This window comes from Meleagris gallopavo, chromosome 1 (assembly GCF_905368555.1).
Source record: "Meleagris gallopavo chromosome 1, MGAL_WU_HG_1.1, whole genome shotgun sequence".
NCBI lineage: Eukaryota > Metazoa > Chordata > Aves > Galliformes > Phasianidae > Meleagris > Meleagris gallopavo.
This window is the reverse complement of record NC_139404.1, coordinates 183,924,767-183,951,148: the sequence shown is the minus strand read 5'-3', so window position 1 is coordinate 183,951,148 and position 26,382 is coordinate 183,924,767. Positions and strand designations below refer to the sequence as shown.

The 26,382-nt window shown below is 39.8% G+C and overlaps 1 protein-coding gene across 1 annotated transcript; it reads left to right on the top strand.

Moving 5' to 3' along the window:
- The first annotated feature begins 1,746 nt into the window (after positions 1–1,746).
- Positions 1,747–24,764, top strand: MTNR1B (melatonin receptor 1B). The gene is made up of 2 exons (XM_085216385.1): positions 1,747–2,033; positions 23,032–24,764. The coding sequence occupies exons 1-2, from the start codon at positions 1,817–1,819 to the stop codon at positions 23,898–23,900; spliced, it is 1,086 nt and encodes a 361-aa protein (XP_085072511.1). The 5' UTR covers positions 1,747–1,816; the 3' UTR covers positions 23,901–24,764.
- The last annotated feature ends 1,618 nt before the right edge of the window (positions 24,765–26,382 follow it).

Sequence of the window (26,382 nt, the reverse complement as noted above, 5' to 3'; positions counted from 1 at the left end):
GCATTGTCCTTAGCTTTAATCTGCTAGACTTTTGTTCAAATGCAAAGAACAAGGCCTCTGTTTTTTGTGTTTTTTGTTTTTTTTTTTCACATCTGTAACCCAGATGCATCACCTTTATTAATTATAAGCAAAGCTAGTCCTGTAAGTTAAACAGGACTGCTTTATCTTCATGATGTGAATTTCCCAGGCTATGGTGCATGTCATTAATCATATATGCACCAATTTCTTTCATGGTGGGAGAGGCAGGAGTCTCACACAGCACCCTCAAGACAAGATGGCCTCATATTGACAAATAGAGGAATGGAGATTATAAATCAAGAGAGTTGTGAGCCCAGCACCACCAGTTCTCATGCTTTAATGCTTGAGTAAGTTTCAGTGTTTCTACTGCACATCACTGAGTACAGGAATATATAAGAAAAGTCTAGGTCAAATTTGACATTTTAGTATTAAATGTAGAGAAATCATATTCAACGATGCCTGGACAATCTGGAGAGTTGAGCACAGAGAAACCTGATGAGCTTCAACAAGAGAAAGCATGGAGTCCTGCACCTGGGGAGGAATAACCACATGTACAGGTACAGATTAGGGGCTCACCTACTGGAGAGGAGCTTTCAGAGAAGGACCTGGGTGTCCTGATGGACCACAAGTTGGCCATGAGCCAGCAGTGTGCCCTGATGGCCAAGGCCTGTGTATCTTTAGGTGCACCAAGAAGAGTGAAGCGAGCAGGTCGGGGGAGGTGATCCTTCCCCTCTGTTCTGCCCTGGTGAGGCCACATCTGCAGTACTGTGTCCAGTTCTGGGCTCTCAAGTTCAAGAAAAACAGGGAACTTCTACAGGGAGTCCAGTGGAGGGCCACAAGGATGATGAGAGGCCTGGAGCATCTCCTGTACGAAGAAAGGCTGAGTGATTTGGGGCTGTTCTGCCTGGAGGAGGCTGAAAAAGGATGTCATTGTATTTATACTGAAAGCATCAGAATCAAGTGAATGGGCCAGGCTGTTCAGTGCTGTGCAGAGACAGAGCAAGGGGCAATGGGCACAACCTGGAACAAAGGAAGTTTCATATAAAAACGAGGAAGAATTTACTGTGAGGATGACAGCACAGGAACAGGCAGCCCAAAGAGGTGTAGAGTTTCCTACTCTACAGATACTCAATACCCATCTTTCCTGTACAACCTGCTGTAGGGAACTTGCTTTAGCAGGGAGTTGGACTCGATGACCTCCAGAAGTCATTTCCGACCCCTGTGGTTCTGCGATTCAGTATCCTTACAGCTTACTGCAATAGAGCATGGAAATCACAGGAACCGGGGGAAATCCCGCCTGGGAGCGCTGAGCCCGGAGGTCCAGACGGGGTCGGCGAGGGGAACGGGGCAGCCCGGCCTTGACACACGGCACGGGGTAAAAACCCGCCACGGAGAGCGGAGATTCACCATAGCGGACGCTGAGGGAACCGGGGCTGGGCGAAGCGAGCGGGGCTCTCAGCGTTTCAGAGAGCTTAATAAGCGCGGCCACCTGCGCTCGCTGCCGCCTCACAGCCCCTAGTCCGGAGCGGTGCCCGCTCTCCCTTCTCCAGACCTCAGCCCGGGACGCCGCCCGCGCTCTCAGCGGCCGCCGGACGCTGTGGGCGTGCCCCAGGTGAAGGGCCCGCCCCCGGGCCGTGCCCAGCGCCCTCGGGGCTCCGCTTAGCCCCGCCCCGGACCCTCCCCAGCGGCTCCGGCGGGGAACGGGAGGGGCAGCGCGTGCGGCGGGGCCGTTAAAAGCCTTCCCGCCCGCCCGCGCGTTCAGTCAGCGGGGCCGCCGTGCGGCCGGCGGGCGTCAGCGATGCTGGAGAATGGATCTCTGAGGAACTGCTGCGACCCGGGCGGGAGGGGTCACTTCGGCTTGACGGAGCGGGAGGCGGCGGCTGGAGGCGCCCCGCGGCCCGCCTGGGTGGTGACGGCTCTCTCCAGCGTGCTGATCTTCACCACCGTGGTGGATATTTTAGGCAACCTGCTGGTCATCGTGTCCGTCTTCAAGAACCGCAAGCTCAGGAACTCAGGTAAGGCAGAAGCGGGAACCCGGAGCCGAGCGGGCGCCCTGCTCTGAGGGGAGGAGCCCGTCTGTGGGGCTCAGAAAGTCCCCTTCTGTCCCTGTGCAGGTAGGGATGCGTGCGGGACCTCTGGGCGCTCGGTGCTCTGCGGGTCCCTCCGGGCTGTGCTCGGCTCTAGCGAGTGCGAGTCATTGCGAGGCTCTTAATGAGGTACTGTGCGCTCCTTGTGGAGCTGCTGCTGCTGGGGGATCGATGTCACGTTTTAAACAGTGCTCAGAAGTACGGGAGGAAGAAGGAACTTGCCCGGGGCACTGAGGTGAGGTGTGTGGGAAGTGAGCTCTGGCTCTGGACTGCCCATTGGAGCTCGTGGCAGTCCTTCATGATTGTTGTTATTCTCTGCTCATATGTCCTCCGACCGAAATAAAGTATTTTCCTTCTTTTTGAATCATGTCTGTAGTTGTTTTCTTTTTTCCTTTATGTGCTGGAAAGTAGCTTTTTGTGCTTTGTGGAACTTTCATCTCTGCTGGGCAGGTTACACCTGCCTCCAACCACAACACTGCCAGTCGTACCTCTCGGGTTTCCCTTTCCCCCTCGCCTTCTTCTGTCAGATCCACACATAGGGCTGTGACCCCAAGGTGCCTGCAGCTCCCTGGGTGGGCTTTCTGAGGCATTCTGATACCAGGTCTAAGGAAAAAGACCTCGTTCTGTGTTGTCTGCCCCGTATTCTGGGCGGCAAAACCTTGCTTGAGAGCTGTGAAGCCAGATGCACAGTTGTATCATCTGGCATCTGTCCGACCTCGTGCCTAACAGCATGGTGCTGCCTTATGAAGGGGGGGAGGAACTGGGTGCTTGAATTTCCTGTTTTTTTTTTTTTTTTTTTTTTTTTTTGTGGATCACAGTTCCTCCAGAATTCCATACTGCAATGTTTTAGCATCTCCCACTACCTCGAACAATGCACTCAATTCACCCTTATTTTTAATTAAATAATGTTTAAGAACATCTTTGCAAAGGAATGAGACCTCTCCCAAAGGAAGAAATGGGGAAGGAGCTGCTATATGTACTGTTCAGCGTTTCATCTGGTACTTAAACTGCACGTTCTGGAGAACTGAATCATTATCGAGAGTAGCAGAGCAGTACCGAGGTGAGGACAGCGATGCCCGGTGCTGAGCCGGGACAGGGAGCACAGCCAGAGCTTCCCTTTCCGTGGTCCATGCTCGGGGAGGCTGGCAATGGGACGCAGAGCCAGTCCCAACCATCAACTCCTGGCCGAAAGGGGAGTAAGAGGGGGATTTGCTCCGGACTGCTTTCTTCACTCAATGACAGCAGAGGGAGGAGTTGGACTGGAAGAGTACGATGCTTGGAAGAATAAGCTTCAAGATGCTGATTAAAGTGCTCCGTGTTGTCTAAAGGCTGATGAAATAAGACAGTCTTCTTATCTAATCCGAATATATACTAATGTATTTCCTTTTAGTGTCATTCTTTATGTGATATCACTGACCCTGTTTCATTGATTCCTTAATCTTTGATAAGTATTCTGAAGAACAGCAGGGAGTTCCTTCACTGTAGTCTTCATAAAGTTAAATACCTTAGAATTGCCAGTCTCTAGCTTGCCATCAGGGAGGGATGTGTCTTGAGGATAAAGCTGAAAGGAGATAGGTTGATAAATGTACTCAGAAAATTTTGTAAGTAGTCAGCAGAGGCAGGGAGCAGTGCTGTTGGTGGAGTGATGGAGAGAATGGGGAAGTGGTGGAAGGCTGAGGCATTGCACAGGAGCCCTCAGACAAGGAAAGATGTACCAATGAGTGGACCTAGGGCTGCTCCTGTCTGAGCCAACTAGAAACGTGCAGGATGTGGGGATGTGTGGAAAAAATGGAATGGTGAGGGGAAAAAGACACGATGGATTAGTCTTGTCTCTCTATGACATTGCTTATTACAACGTGAAACCAGTAGAAAGCCTGTGGGCAGCAGAGAGAAGGTCTAGATGACCGAAAGAAAAAGGAGTGACAGCCCTGTGAATGTTTGATTCTCTCTTGAAGTAGCTAATGAGAGTGATTCTTCACGAGGGGTGAAAGTAGGGATCTTTCAAATAAGCCACTGGTTTATAAGAAATAAATTAAGCAGCTCTAACCATTTCTATAGTACAAATAGTAATCCTCTATTCAGAGAGCAAACCAAGGCTTTATCATATTTTCAGGACTTACCAATGCTGTTCTGTTCAGTGATTTTACAAAGAAATCTGATTATTGCAAACGATTTAATTACACATCACTCTCCTGAAAGCCTGGTCAAAAGCAAATCTATTTTTCATGCTGATATATAGTATGAGACACAGAATGGAGTGGAATAAGATGACCCATTAACCTTTAGGTTGGTGAGTTTTATGCTCAGCAGAAGAGAAATAGAGAATGGTTAGGACAAATGTTCTTAGAGTTTACTCATTCACTCTTAAAGAGTAGGAATGTTGCCAGCCATACAATGGGAAGTCTGTTTCATGGCACACAGAATCTTCTTTCCTACATTTAGATTTGTTTTTGGAGGAGGAGGGGGAGAATTTGTGCAGGCTCTTCCAAGTAGTGCATAGTATAATTGGTATGAATCAACATGCTTGTCTTATTACATAACTGCACCCAGCCTTTCTGTGAGAGGCTGAGCAATTTCTGATCTCTAAAAGTGACTGAATTTACAGAAATTAATGCTTTTATAATTTCTAATTTTAGAGAGGAAGTAACTTAGTCCAACACACTAGAAAATGAAAGAAAACTTTGTATGTCAGAATGAAATAAATTAGCCTGTCTTTCTATTTGATACTGTGTACTGAATTTTCAAAAGTGACTATTGATTTTGTCTTCAATTAAGTATGCCCAACTGGAGGCAGCTTTTAAAGCACTAGACTTTTCCAGTGTTAAAGTTCATGTATGCTAAATAGTCACTGCTGAGTGGAGAAGCGTCCTGAGGGTGTATCCAGTCGCTGAAAATCACTAGATGCTTTTAAGAATTTCAGTATACTTTTGTGTAGGCATAGCTCTAACCATAACATTATAGCTGGTGTAAGAGTCCAGCATGATAGAATTCAGAGGGGAGGAAAAGACAAGACATCTCTCGTGGGAGGGAGATAGAACAACCCATTTGTATTTCATTGGCCTTAAAACTGCAAAATCAGTGAGAAATGAGAATTAGACGCACTAACTCAAATATCGTTTCAAATAGTAGTGAAGATTTTGAGACCCTTTTGGTTCAGCAGAAGACCTAATATTAACCTTGGTGTGCTGCCAAAGAATGCATTAGCAGAAAGTGATATTTCTAGTTTTGTCAACCTACTTTAATCTCTTCCTTTACTACTTTCCTTTTTATATATAACAACTAGCACAGCACAGTAAGACTGATCAAAATTCATGGTATTTTCCCCATATGTGAACATAGCTGCACTTGCATGTTAATTAAATCCAATGAGTGAGTTTGTGTGCGTGGTTGTAGAGATGGACATGCTACTCATATGCATAGGCATCGGTACAAAGTAAAACATTCCTGCACATAGAACTGTAATTTTGGAACTGGTCTTTCTACTAAATAAAAATATCCAGTAATATAATCAAGTCTTGTACTCTTTTTTTTCCTTGCTATTTTCCTTTCTGTAGACTTCACATTTCTATCTGTGATATAGTTTTCCCCATTGTTATATGCTGTTTTCAGTTATTCTTCATATCTTTGGATACAGCAGTTCAAGTTCCATGGGACAGAGGACAGCCATCTCCTCTGGTGGAATTTATATCTTCTGATTTTAGAAGACTACAGTGGAGATACCCATTTCTGAGCTTCTTCCTTTGGGCTCCCTTTAGAACTTGAGAAGTAAACAATTTTGGGGCACAATTCAGACAACTTATTTTTTGGCATCTACATTAGTTCGGCATGATTCAGAGCACAGAAGTGTTTATTTCTCTCTACTTAAAAAGAGAAAGAATCTGGAGGAACAACCTCAGCATAGTTACTTTGTGGTGGGATGAAATAAACATAAGAATACAAAGTCATCATGTAATTCTTCTAGTAGCTTGTTCAGTTACATTTTTAAATGTGCACATTTTCCCTCTCCTCACTGCCAAGTCCTCGAAAAGTTCCCATTGATCCAAATAAGACTGATACAACTTAAATCTTTCCTGGGTCCTGAAACCACCTGGAAAAGTTGGCTCTGAATGTCAACACTGATGCTGAAAAGAATATATTTTGATGAGCAGAACATGGGTGCTTACTATTTTTGGTTTCAGATAGAACCCTGCCTAACAGAACTTCTGTACTCCTGACTTATTGAACTCTGGATCTTAGCCCTGAAACTGTGAGCGTGTGTGGCCAGCAAGCCTTCACATTCTCTCATGTGCAAGACCTTTAGCCTTGAAACTGCTTGGTACTGAGCAATTCATGGGGACATAATTTCAACATTCACACAAGTTCATCAAACCCAACACTCTGGGCAGCCTGGTCTGGTGGTTGGCAACTCTGCACATACCAGGGAGGTTGAAACTAGATGAACAATGTCGTCCCTTTCAACCCAGGCCATTCTATGATTCTCAGTATAATAATTCTGTAGTTCAAATTTCTTTTAAAATTGAAGTTTTTGCTTATTTTTTAATTTATAGTGTGTACGGTCATGGTATAAATGACTCTTCTTGGTACAGTAACTCACTAATACAGCTCATCTTTTTCTTCTGTATGTGCAGTCTCTGCAGTTACTGTTCCTTCAGCACCTGGCCTCATGCCTCATAGTATTATAATTCATTCACTTTCTACTCTTTTAGTTCTCAAGAAAAAACAGATCTTGACATTTCCCTATATTAATACAGGGTCTCAACTTTGCTTTGTCACAGCACGTTATTTCTCTCTGTGTTCTGTGACCTAATACTTCTGAATCAGACAGTTATTCCAATGAAGGATATCTCTGGTACAATAGTTTTCTTTCATCACTGTCCAGGCAATGGTAGTAGCAGACTGTGTGATACCATGGCAAATAGGCTTCCAAAGCTAGATCAGTTTAGAGCAGCTTCCCAAGTACAGAAACTCTAGCTTTTATTAAGTAATACTTAATTAAGTATTAAGATTTGTACAGCCTCTTTATATTAGCTCATATTGAATTTTATTCCATTTTCCTTTACTTGCGTCTTTGTTTCTTCTTTCCTACCAAATGTTGCTTCTACAGTTTTTCCTACAGTTGAGATCCAAAAGTGCAGAGATTTCTTGATCCATTCTTCCTCTCCAGCTTACTCCCTGCCTTAATTTCAGGTGCCATGTTAGCACCTAGTCTGTGATAGACAGATCTTCCAGAGGTGAATTGGTAGTATTTTATTTTTTGTCGTTACTCCTGACTAATTGTTAAAGTTATGGCAAAGTTCATGCAAAAGTTATTGCTGTCCATGCAATATGAAACAGCAGTTGTACTACCATCGCAGCAAGAAAGGGGGAAGTGGGTACTAGAGGTGGGACCAGGACAAGTGCCAGGGAATCAAGCTGCTCATCTGAGTGCAGCTCTTCCCTCCTGGGAAGAGTAGTCTTCCTGAGAGAAGAATGAGAGGCCACATTCAGCCCCTTCTTAAATATCCCATCTGTATATTGAGAGAACTACCAGCTATTCTGTGAATATTTGCTTTTATCTCCCTGAAATATCCAGTGCAAACACACCTTCAGAGACAAGAAATTAGAAGGACCTCTCTCTGCAGCTGTGTATGCAAATTTCTATGTGTCTCAGCAGCATTCCCCTTATAGTTAGCTCTCTTCTGGACTCTGGACATTCTTTTCCTTCTCAATACTTGCTGATTGCATGAGGCGTGACCTCTCTGCTCTATTCTTGGGTCAACCAGCAGAATCTCTTCAAGGATTCATGATGCTCTTTGACACAATCAGCCAATGAGCTAGAAGACCAAATCTACTCACAGGGAGCCAGCACAGCTCATTTTAAAAGGCTGTAATGTTTTCATCTACTCTTAGTAGATAGATATTTACCCAGTGGCTTAAACCATTCTATTGAGGATAAATTATAAAAGACTGTTTTCAACTCACTGAATCAGTGACAACCTATTCTCTGTTTCTAGAAGTAGATCCTACTCCTATTCCAACTCAAACTTCATCTGAGTAACAGAATATGTTCAGGTGTGTTCCAAATTTTAGCTTCTTATAAGTTATCCTTTACAAGCAAATACTACTGTTAAATACACTGCCTTGTTTTCAAGAATACATATGAGAATAATTACATTATTCTGAGCTAATAAAACTAAAACAGTTGTTTTTTTTTTTTTTTCCTTAGTGGAAAGGAAGAAAGATTACGGTAGTTCATTCTGAGCAGTTGCTCTGGTCTTTAGATTTCCACCTTGATGTGACCATGAAGTTGATTTCCAGCAAAAGCTGATGAAAGTATGTCTAAATCACTGTGGGTGCAACTTTGTTGTTGTTCTTAATTGCTCTTGTAGATCTGATATACTCTTGTTAACAATACTGATAAAGAGTGAGCTGTTTCAGAGTCAGTGTTTTCCTGACATACACCTGAGTACAGATCTTGACATAACAGGACGTAACATTAGCCTAAACACATTCATTGAACAACGTTATTGATTGCTAGAATCTATATTACTGGGATTCTCTTTTAATTGTTTATTAATTATAGATATATTTGATTATGCTGTTTAATATATGCTGCTTAAATTATGTCTAGACAAAAAACATTCTTCTCACAAAGTTACTAATTTTACTTGGCCACTGTTTATGGACTTTACTGAATTTAACTTCAATTTTCAGTATTTAAACACATTTACGAAGATATACCAATATTGCATCACTTCCACAAACATCTTTCTGCCATTTCTGTCACATCTTTCATGTCGCATCTGTCATTTGTTTTGTTAGACTGTCAAATTTGCACAATGAGGGCAACAACAGTGCCAGGAAATATCACATGCAACCACTGGATTTGACAGTCTGACTAATAAGTTAGGGAAAATATCTACTTAATGCATCAACCTTGTAAATATAATTATGTTAACAAATTATAAGTTCAGAGCTAACATTGAAGGGGAAAATGTGTCCCTGCATAAAAGACAGGAACCTATAAAGAATATCCTCATATCTCTAAGGTTTGCTTATACACTGCTTGAAATTCTCAGCATCCTCTTGTACTAAAAGCAATTAATTTTTTCCAATTATCTCAGTATATACAACATTTAATTTGAGTTCAAATAATGAAAAAGACCTTACGTCAAATGGCTATCACCTACAAATATTTTTTATCTAATCAGTCTAAGTATTTTTATTTCCTTCTGCCTCATAGCTTGGACTGTCTTAATTAGAATAAAAATAATCTACTTTACTGAGTATTAACTGCATAATGAAAAACCTGTGGGTATATAACAGCTCACACTGTGCAGATTCTGGTCATGGTGACGTTCACCAGCATTATAGTCTTTGGTACTCTTTTTTCCGATGTTCTTAGAAGTAGACAATTCTATTCAGTTTTCCTACTGACAAGGATTTAACTAATCCTAGAAACCATTTCTAAACACATGAAGGACAAGAAAGTAATTGGTAGTAACCAGATTGGATTTACAAGAAGCTAATTATGCTTATCCAATCCTGATAGTCTTCATTGATTAGCTTGATGGATCAGGAGAGAACAATAGCTGCTGTCTACCTTGACTTCATTTGGAATTTTGACACTCTCCCATAACACCCTCTTAAGACTTTCTAACAAGGTAGGGCTTAGACAAGTGAACAGTGAGCTAAATTGAAAACTGGTTGAATGACTGAGTCCAGAGGGTTGTGATCAGTTGCACAAAACTCAACTGGATACAAGTCACTAGTGGTGTCCTCCAGAGTTCTTTTGGGACTAACATTGTTTAATATCTTCATTAATGGCCTGGATGATGAGACAGACTGTACCCTCAGCAAGTTTACAGTTCAAGAAGATCATCAAAGTAGCATATGGAAAAGGTTCTGCAAACTGGGTAAGTTGAAACCTATCTTTGAATATCTAGATTAGGAGGGAAATTCTGACCCTACTCAAGCCAGTGCGAATTGGTTTTCAAAACTCTTTTTGTTAAGATCTGTTGCTTCTTCTTGCTTTCTATGCAGCTGTGTCAACACTGTTCCCTGCCTCCCAGGTAAACTTTGTTGGCCCAAATTCTCTGTTTGGCTCAGATCATTATGTCTAGTCAGAGATTGTCCAGATTCTGCTGCCATGTGGAATATGAAGACAGAATCATAGTCAAAACAAAGAAACAAAGACTCACCTGCTCTAACCTGACCAAGGAACTCTCTCTCTCTGTTAGTGACCATCTTTTTTCTACCTACTTTTGGCTGATATAATTTTAAATGCCCCCTGTTATATAGTGGGTCAAGTAGAATCCTCATCCATATGCAAAATCAACACAATCTTCCCCCCATTTCCTAGCAAAAAAAGTAAATCTGCTGTATATCTCTGCCTTATAGGAACAAGTTGCCCACAAGAGTCTGAGTATCCACAGTTGGAAACAGTCAAAATCCAACTCGACAGTACCCTGAAAAACATGCTGTCACTGACCCTTCTTTGGAGTGACTTGGACTAGATAATCTCCAGATATCTCTCCCAACTTCAATGATCCTGTTGTTATATTCCCATGTCTACCACCCTTCATTTAACTTGCTCACCAAATCACAATTCAGCCTGAAGTGAGCTTTTTCCAGTCTTTTTGCAAGACTTACTGTTTCGGAGGGAAGAGCTAAATTTAGGAAATCATCATGACACATTTTGTTTAGATTAAGTTGAAACACAGACCAGACAATGCTTTAGCAGAGCATACATGTTCACTTTCTTTGAAACACTTTATTTATCCATCTATTTAAATGTTGTTTACAAACCTATGAGTATCATTATAAAATGAATCATGCAAGTGTACTTTACTTTAAGACCTTGTTTCCAAAAGCAGCAGATGGCACAGACTGACAACAGCTTCTGAAGACATTCAACTCCATACGCATGTGCAGTGCTGAGGCCTTTTAAAAGCTAAGAACAAAAAGGGTAAGACTTTTCCTGACTGAAAGATTCATAATGGCTGTGCTCACCAAGTGTCATCTACTTACCTCTTCCACAAAATAGGAAATAGGAAGGAAAAAACAGAGATTTAAAAATAAAAAAAAAAAGGAGGAAAAGGCTGTAAGGAAGGGACTCCAGAGAATGTTACAAGCATTGGCAGCTTTTCAACCTGCACGATCCCAATATTAGATGTTCCCAGGTGCTGTATTTACTGCATTGCATCAGATACCCATTTTAAAGAATTGCAAGACTGTCTTCGGATCCCCCAACATGTCTGGGAGGGATCCCTTACTGTGTGGAGCAGCAAAACTGGTTTATATGTACATGCTTCACAGCTGCTCGTTACTGGTTGTGTGTCTTCCACACGCTGAAAATCCTTCACTGAAGTCCTGCAGAACAGTTTAATTCATGATGTCTTCATTTCCACAAGGAGAAATCCCAACATTTTTACTGGTTAAAATGCCTTGTTCTTTTTGAAGAATTTACAAGACTTAACTAAAAAATGCACCTTATTATGGCTAACTAAATCTCTTGACTAAGTAGTGCTGAATGTCTCCCTTAGTCAGCAATAATCTCAATTTTATTCATTTGAAATATCTGATGAATTGTCTAAGCAACTGTGATATTTTCAAATTATTTTAATTACATTTCAAATTTGTATTTTTATAGTTTTTTCTTTTAAATTTAATTAATTTCCTAATGAATATTAGCCAAAAACACAAGTCAATCAGCTAGACAAAAAATATTTTTTTTCACATTACTTATACATGCATAATTCAAATTTCCATCCTTTTTTCTAAAAGAAAGTAGAAAATAACTTATCCTAAGAACCTGAGCAATTTTTGTTGCTTTAAGAGAGAGAGAAAAAAATATTTGTATGTTTACATGAATTTGACACAAATTCAGGCTAAAAACAGTAGCAAAGGCAGTTATTATGTGTTTACTGAGCCTAAGAGTTTTTGGGAATTTAACAGTAGATGAAGTAGCCTTTCATAGAATTGTAGAATAACTTGAGTCGGAAGGGACCTTAAAGAGCATCCCTGCTGAGGGCAGAGACATCTCCCACTATCTCAGGATGCCCAGGGCCCCATCCAACCTGGCTTTGAATGCCTCCAAGGATAAGGCTTCCACAACTTCTCTGGCAACACTTTCCAGTGCCTCAAGAGCTCATACAACACCTGCTAGAACAGAACTGAGTTTTGTCCAGCGTTTTCAATAGTGACATTCTCTTTCGTTGTTTCCATACTCCAGCCCTTTATAGTTAATCTGAATAAAATTTTAATTTTAAGGGTTGTATTTTTTTGTTTTTAACAAAAAAAAAAAAAAAAAAAGAGTACAAAATGCTACATATTTTGCTTTTTGTATATGGAATGCAATAGGGTGTTGAGAGACTGAAAAAAAAAAGTATGTTATTAGCAAAAAGGTTATCTAGCAATTTACAGGATCCAACTAGATTGCACCCTTACTATCCAACAACTTTTCATATTGGCCCCTTTTTCAGCAGCAAATGAGTTTTTATACTTGCTGCTTTTCCTGTCAGTTTCCTATTCTCCCTCACTTGAAGCAGTCAACAGTTTTGATTACATCAAGTGAGAAAAATTAAGCTGATGATGCTGTTTACTGATAGATACAGGAAACACAGCTCCTTTAATGTATTAGTGAAAAAACAACAGTATTTTATTGTTATTCAGTGATTGTATTCAGCAATTGGAGGTTTTTAAGCTAATTAATCAGTGGGGCCCACAGTGGGAAGCACTCAGAATAAGTCTGTCCTCTGTCTGAAAACCTATGGTCACTCTTGGCTGTGACATTCTGTTGGTAACAACGGGGGCCTTTCCCCTTCTCTGACCACTCTGTAGACAATATCTTTCAGTGTAAGGGCAGTAATGTAACAGAACTTCACCACTATGATTGCTGCAAAATGCAGCTCAATTGCGAGTGGATAGAAATACAGAAGAAGATTATTCACCCTTCAGACATTCTGTCAACAAAAATGGTCTGGTTGTCTAGAGCAGTGGCTAGTAAGAATAAGAGTGAAAATGTTGCACCATACCACTTCAGATCAATACAGGAGATGTAGAGGAAGTTTTGCTTCCATCTTGTGTCACTGAAACTTAAAGATCTCATCATAAAAGCAGTTGTGTTGGTACAGTCCAAGGATGTAGATAGCCTCATATTTTTTCTTTACCTGTAGAGGTAAGCAGACACTCATGGAAAAAAACTGAGAACAGAACAAGCACATATGATATTTCCCATGTTCTCTCGTTTTCTGGTTGCTTCCAGCTCAGAGCATTTACTGAACCTTGTGCGTCGTCTTTTTAGTGAATTTCCATTTTCCTTCAACTATTTTTTCAATCTTTCCTTTAAGACAGGTAAACTTTTTTGCATATTCAAGATTCTCCTTGAATAAGAAGTTCTACAGGTTTACTACCTGTTGCAGCAACCACTTTTGTCTGATTTGAATGCCATTATCTTTGCTTAATAACTCTAGCTCATCTATTGCCACATCCCTCAATACCAGCACCCCAAATTGTATCATTTTGGAGCAGTGTGCTGGACAGGCTCTCATTTTTTGCAAGGTATGCCTCACAGAGATGGCATTATCCAGTACAGAATAGTAAGGCCCCATGAACTTTGCACTTTCTTCCAAAGTAGTTTTCTGGGGAGATCCTCTGTATCTGTCTATCTCAATTTCAGACCTGTTAAATCAAAAGATTTTGTTACTCTAAGACAGACTTATATGGAGCACTTTACAATACAAGTGATAACCTGTGCGTTCTGTTTCAGGGTGAAATTCTTGATCACAACCTAGAGACACACATGAGCTTAGACGCACAGAGAAACCCAAGAAGACCAGCAGGGCTGGTGAGTAGGGCATTCTGCTGGGACTATGAGAGACATAGGCTCAAATCCTTTTATAAATAAAAGGTCTTCTACCATGTCAGTGTCCCAACTACTAGGCAACAGCAGATTCTCTAGAAAAGACCGTCATGCATCTTCAACTTCACCTTTTCTCTTGGAAAAACTCATAGTATCAGGAAAGTTCATTCAGTCTCAGAAATTATCGGAAACCCACAAAAATATTTATAAGCCCATAAACATACTATCCGAGTAGCCACCAGACTTTTACTTTGGAAGAAGGAACCACTTGCTTTTGCCTTCTGCCGTTTTAGATGGTGCGATTTATTGTCTCTGGTTTGGCTAGTGCACTAGGTGGCAATAGAGAGTCACCATCATCTTTGTTCAGCATGAATACTTGCACCAGAGGAAGCCACGGTTTAGCAGAATTGTAGACCTAGAGGTAACAAATCTGAAGGCTTTACAAAGTTCTTAACCGCACAGCATTAAAAACGTTTTTTGAACCTGGGATTCATGACAGCAAACTTAGAGCAGATACCAACTGTTCCATGTTTAACAAAACAGAAAAACCTGAAGCTTTGCTCACTAAGGTATACACATACCAAACTGCCAAGCACACCAAAGTCACAATCTCAAAAACATATTAAAAAACGGCCCTTTTCAGCAACACTATGTTGAATGGATGTCAGGGGGAAGTTCTTTAGTTTGAGAGTGGTGAGGTGCTGGAACAGGCTGCCCAGAGAGGTTGTGGATGGGCTCTGGGCCACCTGGTCTAGTACCAGATCTGGAGGTTGGTGGCCCTGCCGGTGGTAGAAGGAATGGAACTTGACACCTGAGACCCGCAGCCTAAAATTCATCTCCTGAAAATGTAGCTTCCAGCTTCAACTCTTTGTTATAGACCAGAAGACCAGGATCTGTGCCAGTCCAGCAGTCTGCTAGTCACTAAGCTACAGTCTCAAGCTCCCCTTTACATTCTGAGCTTCTAGTCCGGTGAATACTTTGCACTGGAGTTTAAGAAAGTTTGAGAAAAGGATGTACAAAGCATTCTCCACTAAAATATCTCAAAGTGAGGTATTTGTATCATTTTTTCTTAAAATGAGATATGTTTCTCCTCTTCTGCATAATTTCGTGTTGCTGTCATCCAGAAAATGAATAAGTAGGGTTTAAGCCTTATTTAGTCTGTACTCCAGACTTTGAAAACTGACAGGAACTGAGACTTCTGATTTTCAGGGTGTCTAGGCCTGAATTTCTTCTGAACAGAAAGCTCTCTCAAAGCCAGTAGAGAGCTTCACAAGAAAAGGATAACTCATACAGTAAATATTCCTTTTATACTCTGTGTATAGTACTTCCAGTGATGGCAGATAATTTTCCTTAAACATTGCACAGAATAACTCAAATTCACCAAACTCACCAAATATTTTGTACAATTTCATAGAATATACAATCCTAAAAATAAATAATCTGAGTGTTTGATAGGCCAAAGATTCAGCATCAATTCATCGTTTACAGTAGTTTTTTGTTTTTTTTTTTCCCCAGAGTCTCCAAAATACTTCCTTTCTGTCCCTTTCCGTTACATCTGTCTGCTATATATCCCAGAAGTGTCTGAAATTATGAAACAAAACAGCAAAGGAGTTTGTCACTGCTTTTAAACAGCTATATTCAATGAAGACCAAAATCCATCTGGCACTCTCTTGGAGCATTATGTGAAGCCTTCTGTTAGTAACACATTGCTTAACACTAGATTACATTAGTATGTTTTATCAAAGAATACTCGAGGTTCTTGCTTGTAGTGTCACAGGGAATCCAATTGTAAAAGACTTAATTCTCTGCTTCACCTGCTACTAGTGTCCAATTCTGCTGGCTTCATTCCCACTGACACTGAGTGGATTTGCATCTGAATTGGGCTGCCAGGACATATTCAGTTCAGTGGATGAAGATCTGTCTGGATGGTTAGGCCCAAAGGGTAGTTGTGAATGGCTTTCAATTGGGTGCTGTTCACCCGCGGAGTTCCCCAGGCCTCAAGTTTTATTTTACATTTTTGTCAGTGGTATGGATGAGGGGGATCGAGTGCACCCTTGTTAAGTTTGTGGGTGATACCTCATTACTCGAGAGTGTTGATCTGCTTGAGGATAGAAAGATTTTGGAGAGGGATATGTATAAGATGTAGCCCTGGGCTGTGTCCAGTTGTGTAGCATTCTACAAGGCTAAATGTCACGTGCTGCACTTGCATCACAACTACACCATGCAGAACTATAGGCTCAGGGCAGAGTGGCTGGAAAGTTGCCTGGCAGAACAGGACCTCCTGCTGGTCAGATGGATGAATGCAAGCCAGCGTTGTGCTCAGGGGGCTAAGCGGCCAATAGCAGTCTGGTCTGCATCAGAAATAGTGTGGCCAGAAGGGCAGGATTGTCTCATACTCTACATTGTCAAGACTGCATCTCAAGTGCTGTGTTGAATTTTGGTCCCCTAACTATAAAAAGAATTGGAATTGCTGGAATACATTCAGAAAAGATTAATGTAGCTGGTGAAGGAACTAGAAAACAAAAGTTATAAGGAGCAGCTGAGGGAAGCAAGATTGTTTAGGCTGGAGAAGAGAAGGCTGAGGGGACGCCTCATTACTCCCTACAGCTACCTGAAGGAAGATTGCAGTGAGGAGGGTGGTGGTCTCTTTTCTCAGGTGACTATTATAGGATGCAAGGAAATGGTCTCAAATTGTGCCAGGAGAGGTTTAGACTGGATATTTAGAAAAATTTCTTAATGGAAAGGGTGATAAGGCATTGGAACAGGTTTCCCAGAAAGGTGGGCATTCCCTGGAGATTTTAAGAGATGTGTGGATATGGAACTAAGGGGCATAGTTTAGTGATGGGACTTGGTAGGGCAGGCTCATTGTTGGGCTTGAACTTGAATGTCTTTTCTAATTTGAATTATTCTATGATTCTATGATTTATTCTTCCTAATGGATTGTGAGAAAAAATGGAGTGGACACAGGTGCTTTTAATCAGATTAAAAGGTTCTCTATTTAAACCAACAGTGAAAAACTGCAGGAGCTTAAATACTTAAAATAATAATAATAATAATAATCAAAGAATCCTAAAGTAAAGGAAAAAAAAAAAAAAAAAGACAGTGAGGAATGTGAGACATTCACATGCTGTTAATATACTCCAGTTTTATTTGCTTGACACTGACCATGTGATGCTCCCACTTCTGTGGTTTCTTATGTCTCAAATCAGCACCTGGCAGTTCAAGGTTATTACATAGCTGCAGTATCCCATGAACAAAAGAGAATGAAATCATGGTGCACAGTTAACATTCAATTCCCTTCCATTTTTCTTCAGGTGGGAGAAGCATCAGCCTTTCTCCAGGGGCAGGTAATACCTCCCTGCCTGCTCTTTGAGCCGAATAAGCTGGGACACTCTGGAAATAGAAACAGAAACCTGCACAGTCCTAAATTCTAGCTACCTACCTGGTATCAGTTTTTCAGTCTCCCCACAGTTATGTTTTACTTTCCATTTTAAAAAGCAAACTTTGGGAGGACTGGTCTCTTATTTTTCTGCCCTCAAGCCAACCCTGAAATGAGCTGCAAGAAGTATAGAAATTACAATTCTCTGGGAAATTCTGATTGGTCAGAAAAAGGTAGGTATCACTGGCAGCATCGAGAATAGCAATCGAGGCTAGAACATCCATTTAAAAGCCACAATCTGGACATTCAGCAGAAGTTCTGACTATCTCATTTATACAATCCTTCCAGAAAATGTGTCAAAAATAAATGAATTTTCTGTTAGGGTTATCAGCTAAAGATATAGTAAGACCCACATGTAATCACATTTAACAAAAAAGCTCCAAGAGTGGTAACAGCTATACAGTTCCATCACAGTAGTCATCTGTTTTGGAAAAAATCCTGAACTCTGAACAGGAAAACTTATACCTCACACTTTAATTCAGTACTCTGAATGGTCTTTAGAAGAATCTGTGGCTTAAATTATTTGCCTGAGCAGTTTGGCCTTTAGTTTTAGTCTCAGAGCTATTCCCATAAATTTGTGAGTGGAGACATAGACTCGTGAAGTCATTTTTATACCAATTTGTTCTTAGTTGAGTATGTTTCTGTTTTATCTGATCCAGACCTTGAGACTCCTGCTCTGGAGCTCAGAAATGATTTAGACTTGGACCTAAGATGATGCACTACAGAAGTTCCATGCAACAAAGTTTCATAGTTTTTATTACAAATCACTAATTGTGAACCAGCAGAGATTGAGAAGGGATTATTTTCAGTATTTCACATTCTTATTAATAAGAGCTTTTTATTTATTATATCTCTAATTGTCTGGTTAATGGATCCTTTAAATCTATGGCAATTCTCCCATTTACTTCATTGTTCATTAAAAATGCCTAAATGGCAGATAAATTATACAAACATAATTTAAATAAAGGGAATAACATTAACATAAAAATTATATTTGATTTCTATTTCTGGTAGTCAGAAACAAAAATTGTAAGTCATCAGCTTTCATACTGAGCTTCATATTAGGATTTTTATCAGAAAGGGGTGACTTCACAGCTGAGGAGGGATGTTGTATGCATATCACTTGAAGAAATATCACTTGCAGAAATTTGAAGCTGTGATTGAGACAGTAAAACATATTTATCCCCTTTAATGTGTTATAGTAATGCACTAAAGGATTAGACTCCCCTTGAGTATTTTGTGACCATTTTAAAAATCAGAGGAAATAAAAGTGTTGCATATGTTTTTATGTTTAATGTTTATATGTAAGTAACTTACAGAATGAATGAAACCACACATCCCTGAAGTGATACCTTTGACTAGATGGCTGTCTAGAAACTGAGCACAGATTCTGTTTTTATATGTCTATCACAACAAAAGAGCCATCTGAAGCCTTACAGAACTTTTTTTTTTAAGGTTATTTTGAATACAGGAGCAAGTGCCTGGCAGAGGAACAAATATTTTTCTACGTAGTCATCACCATTAGCTATACATTTTTGCCAGCGATGAACAAGAGCCTGCATGCTGCTCTCATAAAAATCAGCATGGCCACCTGAAACGTAGCTTGTCTGTCATGTCACTGTTGCCACTGCTGAAATGCACCACCCGCCACCTCACTGTGCTCACATCCACTGTTTGGGTCTCCAGAAATGTTCAGCATGCATCAATGAATGTCAATGGGTGCCTTTTTTTCCACAGGGAAAATTCAATTAAACACCTTTACTTCCTATGTACTTCCATGTCAGATGCCATTTTGTCAGACTACTCTTCTGCTGCAATGTGTCGAATGGCAACAAAATGTAATGGAATATTGGTGGGAAGGGTCAGCTTCTACTATCATACCACCAACATCCACCTCTGACATCGTGAGCCAACATAATAAAATAGGAATCATTACTTTCAGAGCACTCCTTGTGTGTTCCACATGAAGACAAAACGAAGTAAGAAATCTGCAAGAGTAATTCTAAATTTTCCATAGAGGTCTGAATATGAAACTGGAAGGATAGAAGAAATATCCATAGTCATCAATTCTTGGTATTTCAAAAAATCTGCTACTAGGTTATTCGTTCGCTATTCATTCACCATCTGCCATGCCTCTCTTTTCTGCTTATATTGTTGCTAAACTGTTTCCCTAGTTTGACAGTAGCAGAGAAAGAGTCATTGTGGCATTTGTACACCTGATGAACAGAACAGTGGATTATTCGATTAGGGTATTTAGAAATTAAAGAGGATTACAAACCATCCAGACAGATTAGCTATCAAAATTTAAAACAGTACAGATATGTAACTTTTTGAGTCCTTGGCTAGATGTTTGGAGACTGGTAGGTATTTCTTGTAATTGAGTGGTCTTTCTGTTTCAGTGAGTAAATGCGTTTCATATAAATGAATATAATCTTCAATAGCATGAAATTGAAATCTACTGGCTTATCTATTGGGTAAATTATTAAGACAATCATTACAATTAGAGGAGCTTTCTGTGGTTTCTGTTTTGTCAGACAGCCCAAAGTTTCCTCTTTGATTACTCTGTGAATGTTATTAAGGTCATTCAAAATGCTGTTTCTTAGTTGTATCAAGGAACACTTACTTTCTCAAAGCACTTAAAAAGCATCTAAGAACTTTGATTTTCCAAAATGTCGATTGCTTACTTTTTTATGAATTAGAGGAATTTCTCTCTATTTTTGTAGGTTATTATTGCAGTTACATAATATTAAACTTCATTCTACAGTCAGCCACATAGAAAGACAAAAACTTTGGATCTTACTTTGTGGCGCGCAATGATAACACCCAAACCTTTAAAAAGCCTTAACAGTAAAAAACTGCTTGAGGCCTTTAGAGATAATGTACTGTCTTTCTTCTACATTGTAAAATGGTATGTTATCTTTTTGACAGATTCGTTGCTAACTGTCCTTATTCAATACAGATAGAATTTTCAAGAATTCCTAAACTACATATACAGTTTTGATATTCACTTGCCAAATATATCTTCCAGTAAATTTCCAAAAATGGTTGAAGGAGCTGAGTGTTCAGTTGATTTTAACCAAATAATTACATTTTAAGAATAAGCTGATGCTAGGAGGCCCAAGAGACTAGATTTTAGCACACATCCTCATGAAAACATAAATGTTTTCTAAAGTTCTCCTGAATATGAGGAAAAATGATTAGAGAAATTCTTGTTGCTGTGGTGTAAACACGTTCTGATAAAGATGCCCTTGTTCTTTTTTCAGTCTTCTCTTTTATCATAGTTATACCTAGAAGAGACCTTCAAAGTTCCTTCATCCTTCCTGTGCTCCAACCAGGACCAGTAGACCAGTACTGACAAATGTTTATTTACTTTTTTCTTACTATCTCCAACGTCAGGCACAAAGCAAGATGTTGAGCACCTCCTTCCTCATGCCATTAACACCTTTTTCTCTATATCTAGTCTGAAGCTTTCCTGTTGTAACTAAGGTTTTTTGTGTTCAACACAAAACTCGGGAAGGATTATATCTTCCTGACCAATTTACCTGGAGATTGTTACCAACTACCAATCTTCTCCCTAATTTATTTATTCTTTCTTCACAGATCGTAAAGCTAATAAATATTCTTTAGAATAGCTCTAATCAGGGTTTACAAAGTCAGTTATTCATAGCTGTGAAAATACTTGTGTACTTCACAAGTACATAAGGAGTGAAAGAAAGGATGCTAAACTTATTACAAGAAAACATCCAAAATAAGTTGTCCGCCTGTCTTGAAATGAGCCAAGTTTCTGTGGCTATGCATTGGTAATTCTGATCAATGTTAAGTTCCCTATCTGGTGTGCAAATTCTGATGCTCATGGCCTTTTCTTAAAATGGATGAAAGAGTTCCCATTCTTTTGTTCTAATTAAGAAAGGTAGACTTGCAGGAGCAGGTGGAGAAAACAGTGTACAAGTGAAATTCTGCCATTTTTTAAAAAGTAGTCTTACAAGGTTCTGCGTTTTCTATCCTCCAACTAATGGCATCACTATCCATAGCAGTATTTCTATGTTTAAAATTAAATGTTTTGAGAACTATTTTGCTAGATGAGGACAAGAAATCTCAGAATTTTTAAGATGAAGCAGCTAATTGCTCTTTCCAAAAAATAGTTATACCCACATGATTTTAAAAAGTGTTGTGTCTTTTGCACTTCAGTTCAAGAATGAAACCAAGAATCTAAAGTTCATAGCTCTCCTGGGAAGTCTCTAGAGAATTATTTCCTAAAAATCAAGGGAGCCACTACTTGTCATGGCAAGGCTCTCATTTTTCATGAATATAGTTTAATACGTCACAGTTTTATCATAGTTTCCTTGTGTACAACATTTTGAAATTTCATTGTTTAAAGACAGCACGTCTTGAGCATATCACTAAAATTTCTTTGAACATAATCAGAAGAAAAGGCCTAGAGGCTTCTTCCATACATTTAAATGTTTTCTTTCTCTTGCAATTGCACCTTTTTACTATGTGCACATAATTAAATATACCTTTTGACAGAAAGTAGTGAAGGCAGTTCACTCTTTCTTAGTCAGTGCAATGACAAAATAACTCCAGTACAGCTATTCATGCAGAAAATTTCTGTTAGTCTATTGTGTATCCATTCAGATTACATATAAAACAGCACATCCTTCTAATTCCAGTAAACATTGTTTTTATATATCCTTCCCCTTGATAAATTTCAAGCCTGTTAGTATTCTAGTCTGTCAACGGTTTACGGGCTGGTTCGGCCCGGTTCCGTGACTAGAAGGGCAGAGGGATCCGCGGATCTGCGCCCCCGGAAAAAAGAAAATAGGGGACCCCAAAATAATTGAAAACAGTGGCAACAATCTGAGGTAAAACAAAGTAATTTACTAAATATGGTATCAACAGAATTTTATAAGGAGAGAGAATGTGAAATTGATGGTGGATCGGCCTTACCACAATGCTGAGATGAGAAGCGCAGGCAGAGAAGCGCAGGCGAGAAGCGCAGGCAGAGAAGCGCAGGCAGAGAAGCGCAAGCAAAGCAGTGCAGGCAAAGAAGAGAGCATCAGGTGACCTTGCCGGGAGTTATATCTCCTCGCTGACCGCAAAGCCCCCTGGGGAAACGTAGCTCTTCTTCTCCTCTGGACAGGCACCCGGAACTTGAGCATCAGCAGTCAAACCCCCAGTGCATTGCATGATGTTATGATGTGGAATACTGATAATGAAAAATCATGAAACCATGACATAGTCATAGATTAGAGTGACGTAGTAGCCTGCCTACCTCATGCAATTTAGACTTTTTTCTTTCCTTTTATTCTCGTTCTCCAGCTGTGGAGTTAGCTATACTGAGACAATTCAATACAAGCTTATGTAATTTCTTGCTATGTTTATTAAAGTACAAAATGGAAAGGAGGGTATAATCCATTCACGAAGCAATTTGAAACATCATGTTGCTGCAGCTATTTCTATGGTGGCCTAGGCTGAATGATAGAATTATTTACCCTACAGACCCTATTGATCTTATATACCTGCTGCTTGCCAACATCACCAATATTTAATGTTGCAGATATCCAAAATGATATGGTTCATTTTCTTCATGTTCACAACTATGCTTGCTTTCAGACTTACGTCTATATATCTCTCTTTTTCCTCAGGTAATGCATTTGTGGTGAGCCTGGCTTTGGCTGATCTGGTGGTCGCCTTGTATCCATACCCACTGGTGCTCCTAGCTATTTTCCACAATGGATGGACTTTGGGTGAAATGCACTGTAAAGTGAGTGGCTTTGTGATGGGACTAAGTGTAATAGGCTCTATTTTCAACATCACTGCAATTGCAATTAACCGATATTGCTATATATGTCATAGCTTTGCCTATGACAAAGTGTATAGCTGTTGGAACACAATGCTCTATGTCTCCTTAATCTGGGTATTAACAGTAATTGCAACTGTGCCAAATTTTTTTGTCGGCTCCTTGAAGTATGATCCACGTGTCTATTCATGCACGTTTGTTCAGACTGCAAGCTCCTACTATACAATTGCAGTTGTGGTAATTCATTTCATTGTCCCTATCACTGTCGTGAGCTTCTGCTACCTTCGAATTTGGGTCTTAGTGCTTCAAGTTAGAAGACGAGTCAAATCAGAAACAAAGCCAAGACTGAAACCAAGTGACTTCAGAAACTTTCTTACCATGTTTGTGGTTTTTGTGATTTTTGCCTTTTGCTGGGCACCTCTAAACTTCATAGGACTGGCTGTAGCCATCAATCCTTCAGAAATGGCACCAAAAGTTCCTGAATGGTTATTCATTATAAGCTACTTCATGGCCTATTTCAACAGCTGCCTTAATGCAATAATATATGGACTTCTTAACCAGAATTTTCGGAATGAATACAAACGTATTTTAATGTCACTGTGGATGCCAAGGCTTTTCTTCCAGGACACATCCAAAGGAGGAACTGATGGACAGAAGAGCAAGCCCTCTCCTGTTTTAAACAACAATGACCAAATGAAAACTGATACCTTGTAAAGGGGTGATGGTTAATACAAAAGTTTGTCACAGAAAACTCCAATGATAGAGTTGCAATGTTCTAGTCATTCTTGCTGACTCTGTGGGACCTTCCACTTGAATGGTACTTTGTGACTGGAATACTGTCTTCTTGGTAAAGCACATTGCTCATAATTCATAATTTATACAAGATATCAATTAAAAATACATTTCAAAATTAAAGCAGCAGATGAGTGCAAACTATTTTGGTTTTGAGAGTTGAATTCAACTTCAAGGCACATGAGGCACGTTTTTACTCCTGTAGGAACCTGGCATGCTTTATTCAAGGTTAGGATTCGGTTCTCAAAAGATGCAGCAAGGGTTCTTGTCTATGGGCACAGCAGCTCATCAAGACTACAAAGTGATATTTTATGTTCAGTGATACAGAGCCAAAATCTCATCAGTGGTGCCCAGAGCCAGGACAAGAGGCAATGGACACACACTGGAACACAGGAGGTTTGCTGTAAACACCAGGATGCACTTCTGTGTTGTGCAGACAATGGAGCACTGGCACAGATTTCCCACAGAGGCTGTGCGGTTTCCTCCTTGGAGATTTTCCAGAGCTGCTTGGAGATGGTCCTGGGCATCCTGCTCTGTGTGTCCCTGCTGGAGATGTGGTTGCATCAGATGGACCCAGAGGTCCCTTTCCACTTCCACCATTCTGTGATTCTAAGAGAAGATGCATCAGATACTCTGTTTTCCATACATAAGACAAATATCAGATTTCTGCGCAAGTACTGGTGGTAGTAATAGTGTCTATGAATCATACTTATGAATTGGAAAGAAGACCATTGGTGTGAAAGTAAATATTAACATCAAAGCCTTTCCTGACCAGTTTCTTCTTACATGCATACACTGTATTTCCCTATTTCATGATAACGTAATATATTTTTTTTATCTTACATATGTACTTCAGGTAAAATTCTTTCTTGAGAAAATTGAATTTTCATTGTGCTCTGTTTATTTACCTCAAAATATACAACTAAAGTAACTTGATGCACTTTAACATAATTGCCACATTTTCAACAGACTGGAAATTGTGGCATATGTCCTGTAGTAATCTGGAATAGCAATTGGACACCAGGCATGATAGCTCAGATTGCCTCAAGTGACAGTAGACACTAGTGAGTGACTGAATGAAAAAGCCCTTTTAACTGTAATGGCAGCTGAGATACTTGCCTCATATGTAGACATCTAGTCTTGAATAAAATCCACCTTTGTTGTCTAATCTAATGTAAGTTTCAACTTTCCCTATGTAGAGAATATCTATCAGCATAGATAGGATCCCTTTCATCTATGATAATCATGCATCCAAAGATGTGATGAATTGTTCCATGGTGGTGCTGGTCTCATTGATTGTGGAATATTTATTTACTAGTTAAAGCTAGTAAAGTTTGGGTAGTTATATCAGAATTTGTCTTGCCTAATTTGGGATTTCTCCCGTGTAGGTTTTGGTACACATTCAAGTCTCTAAATTCCTACTGCAGTCCATGGAGGCCTAGGAAATAGTTCATTTATCTTGGAATAGCTTTCCTTATTGGTCAGAGGAACTGACTGACAGACCTCACAATGTCTTCATTGATTGTAACTGGGATCAGGTAGCTCATATGTAAGCACATTTCAGACAAAGGTAATCTCAATCCCATCATTAGTATACCTACAGTTCATATTTACACAGTTCATATAATGAAATTATGATTCTGAACTTTCTTTCCACTCAGCTCAAATTTATATTGGGTTTCACCTTTTTTAGGTAACAGTGACCGTACAGGTCAGATTATAGAGTGCATTATACCTTGCATCACTGCAGTCACTTACACAGTGTGATTTGCATTATCTCAAAATCAGATTTTGGGTCTGTGTGCATGCACACAGTGAATAAAGTTATCTTATCATTAGTTCTGAAATGCACATTACTTTTAGTAGCACTCATAGAGGAGAAGCAAGAAGCCAATCAGCTTTTATTTCAATTTCAGGTATTGAAATAGGAAAGAAGGCTGCTGTCACACCAGTTTGTATGAAAAATATTTCTGTTGTAGTTAATTTGTGCAACAAATACACTGCTAACAAAGATCTTAAACAAAGTCCTTTTTTTACACATACAGAAAAACTTCAGTGAAGCACCATATTTTAACTGTTTTACTTGCTTGCCGTGTAAGTTGCGGCAACATAGCAAATGAGATGATTCTTCTAGTTTCATTCATGTTAATCAGCTAATTCCTGATGATTTCTGAAGTTCAGTACCCTAGGCCTCGTAAACTAGTAGCCTGATGAACACTGAAAAGTCTGAACAGGTATATGAGAGATCTAAATATTTTCTCTACATTACAGATCTAGGGGTTTACTTAATCCACTACCAGTAACAGTTAAACAATTAGGACCTATGATTATTTTACAGGTAAATTCAGAATCTTCAGTGGAACAACTTCAGCCTGGTCATAAAAATGGCTAAAAGTATCAGTCA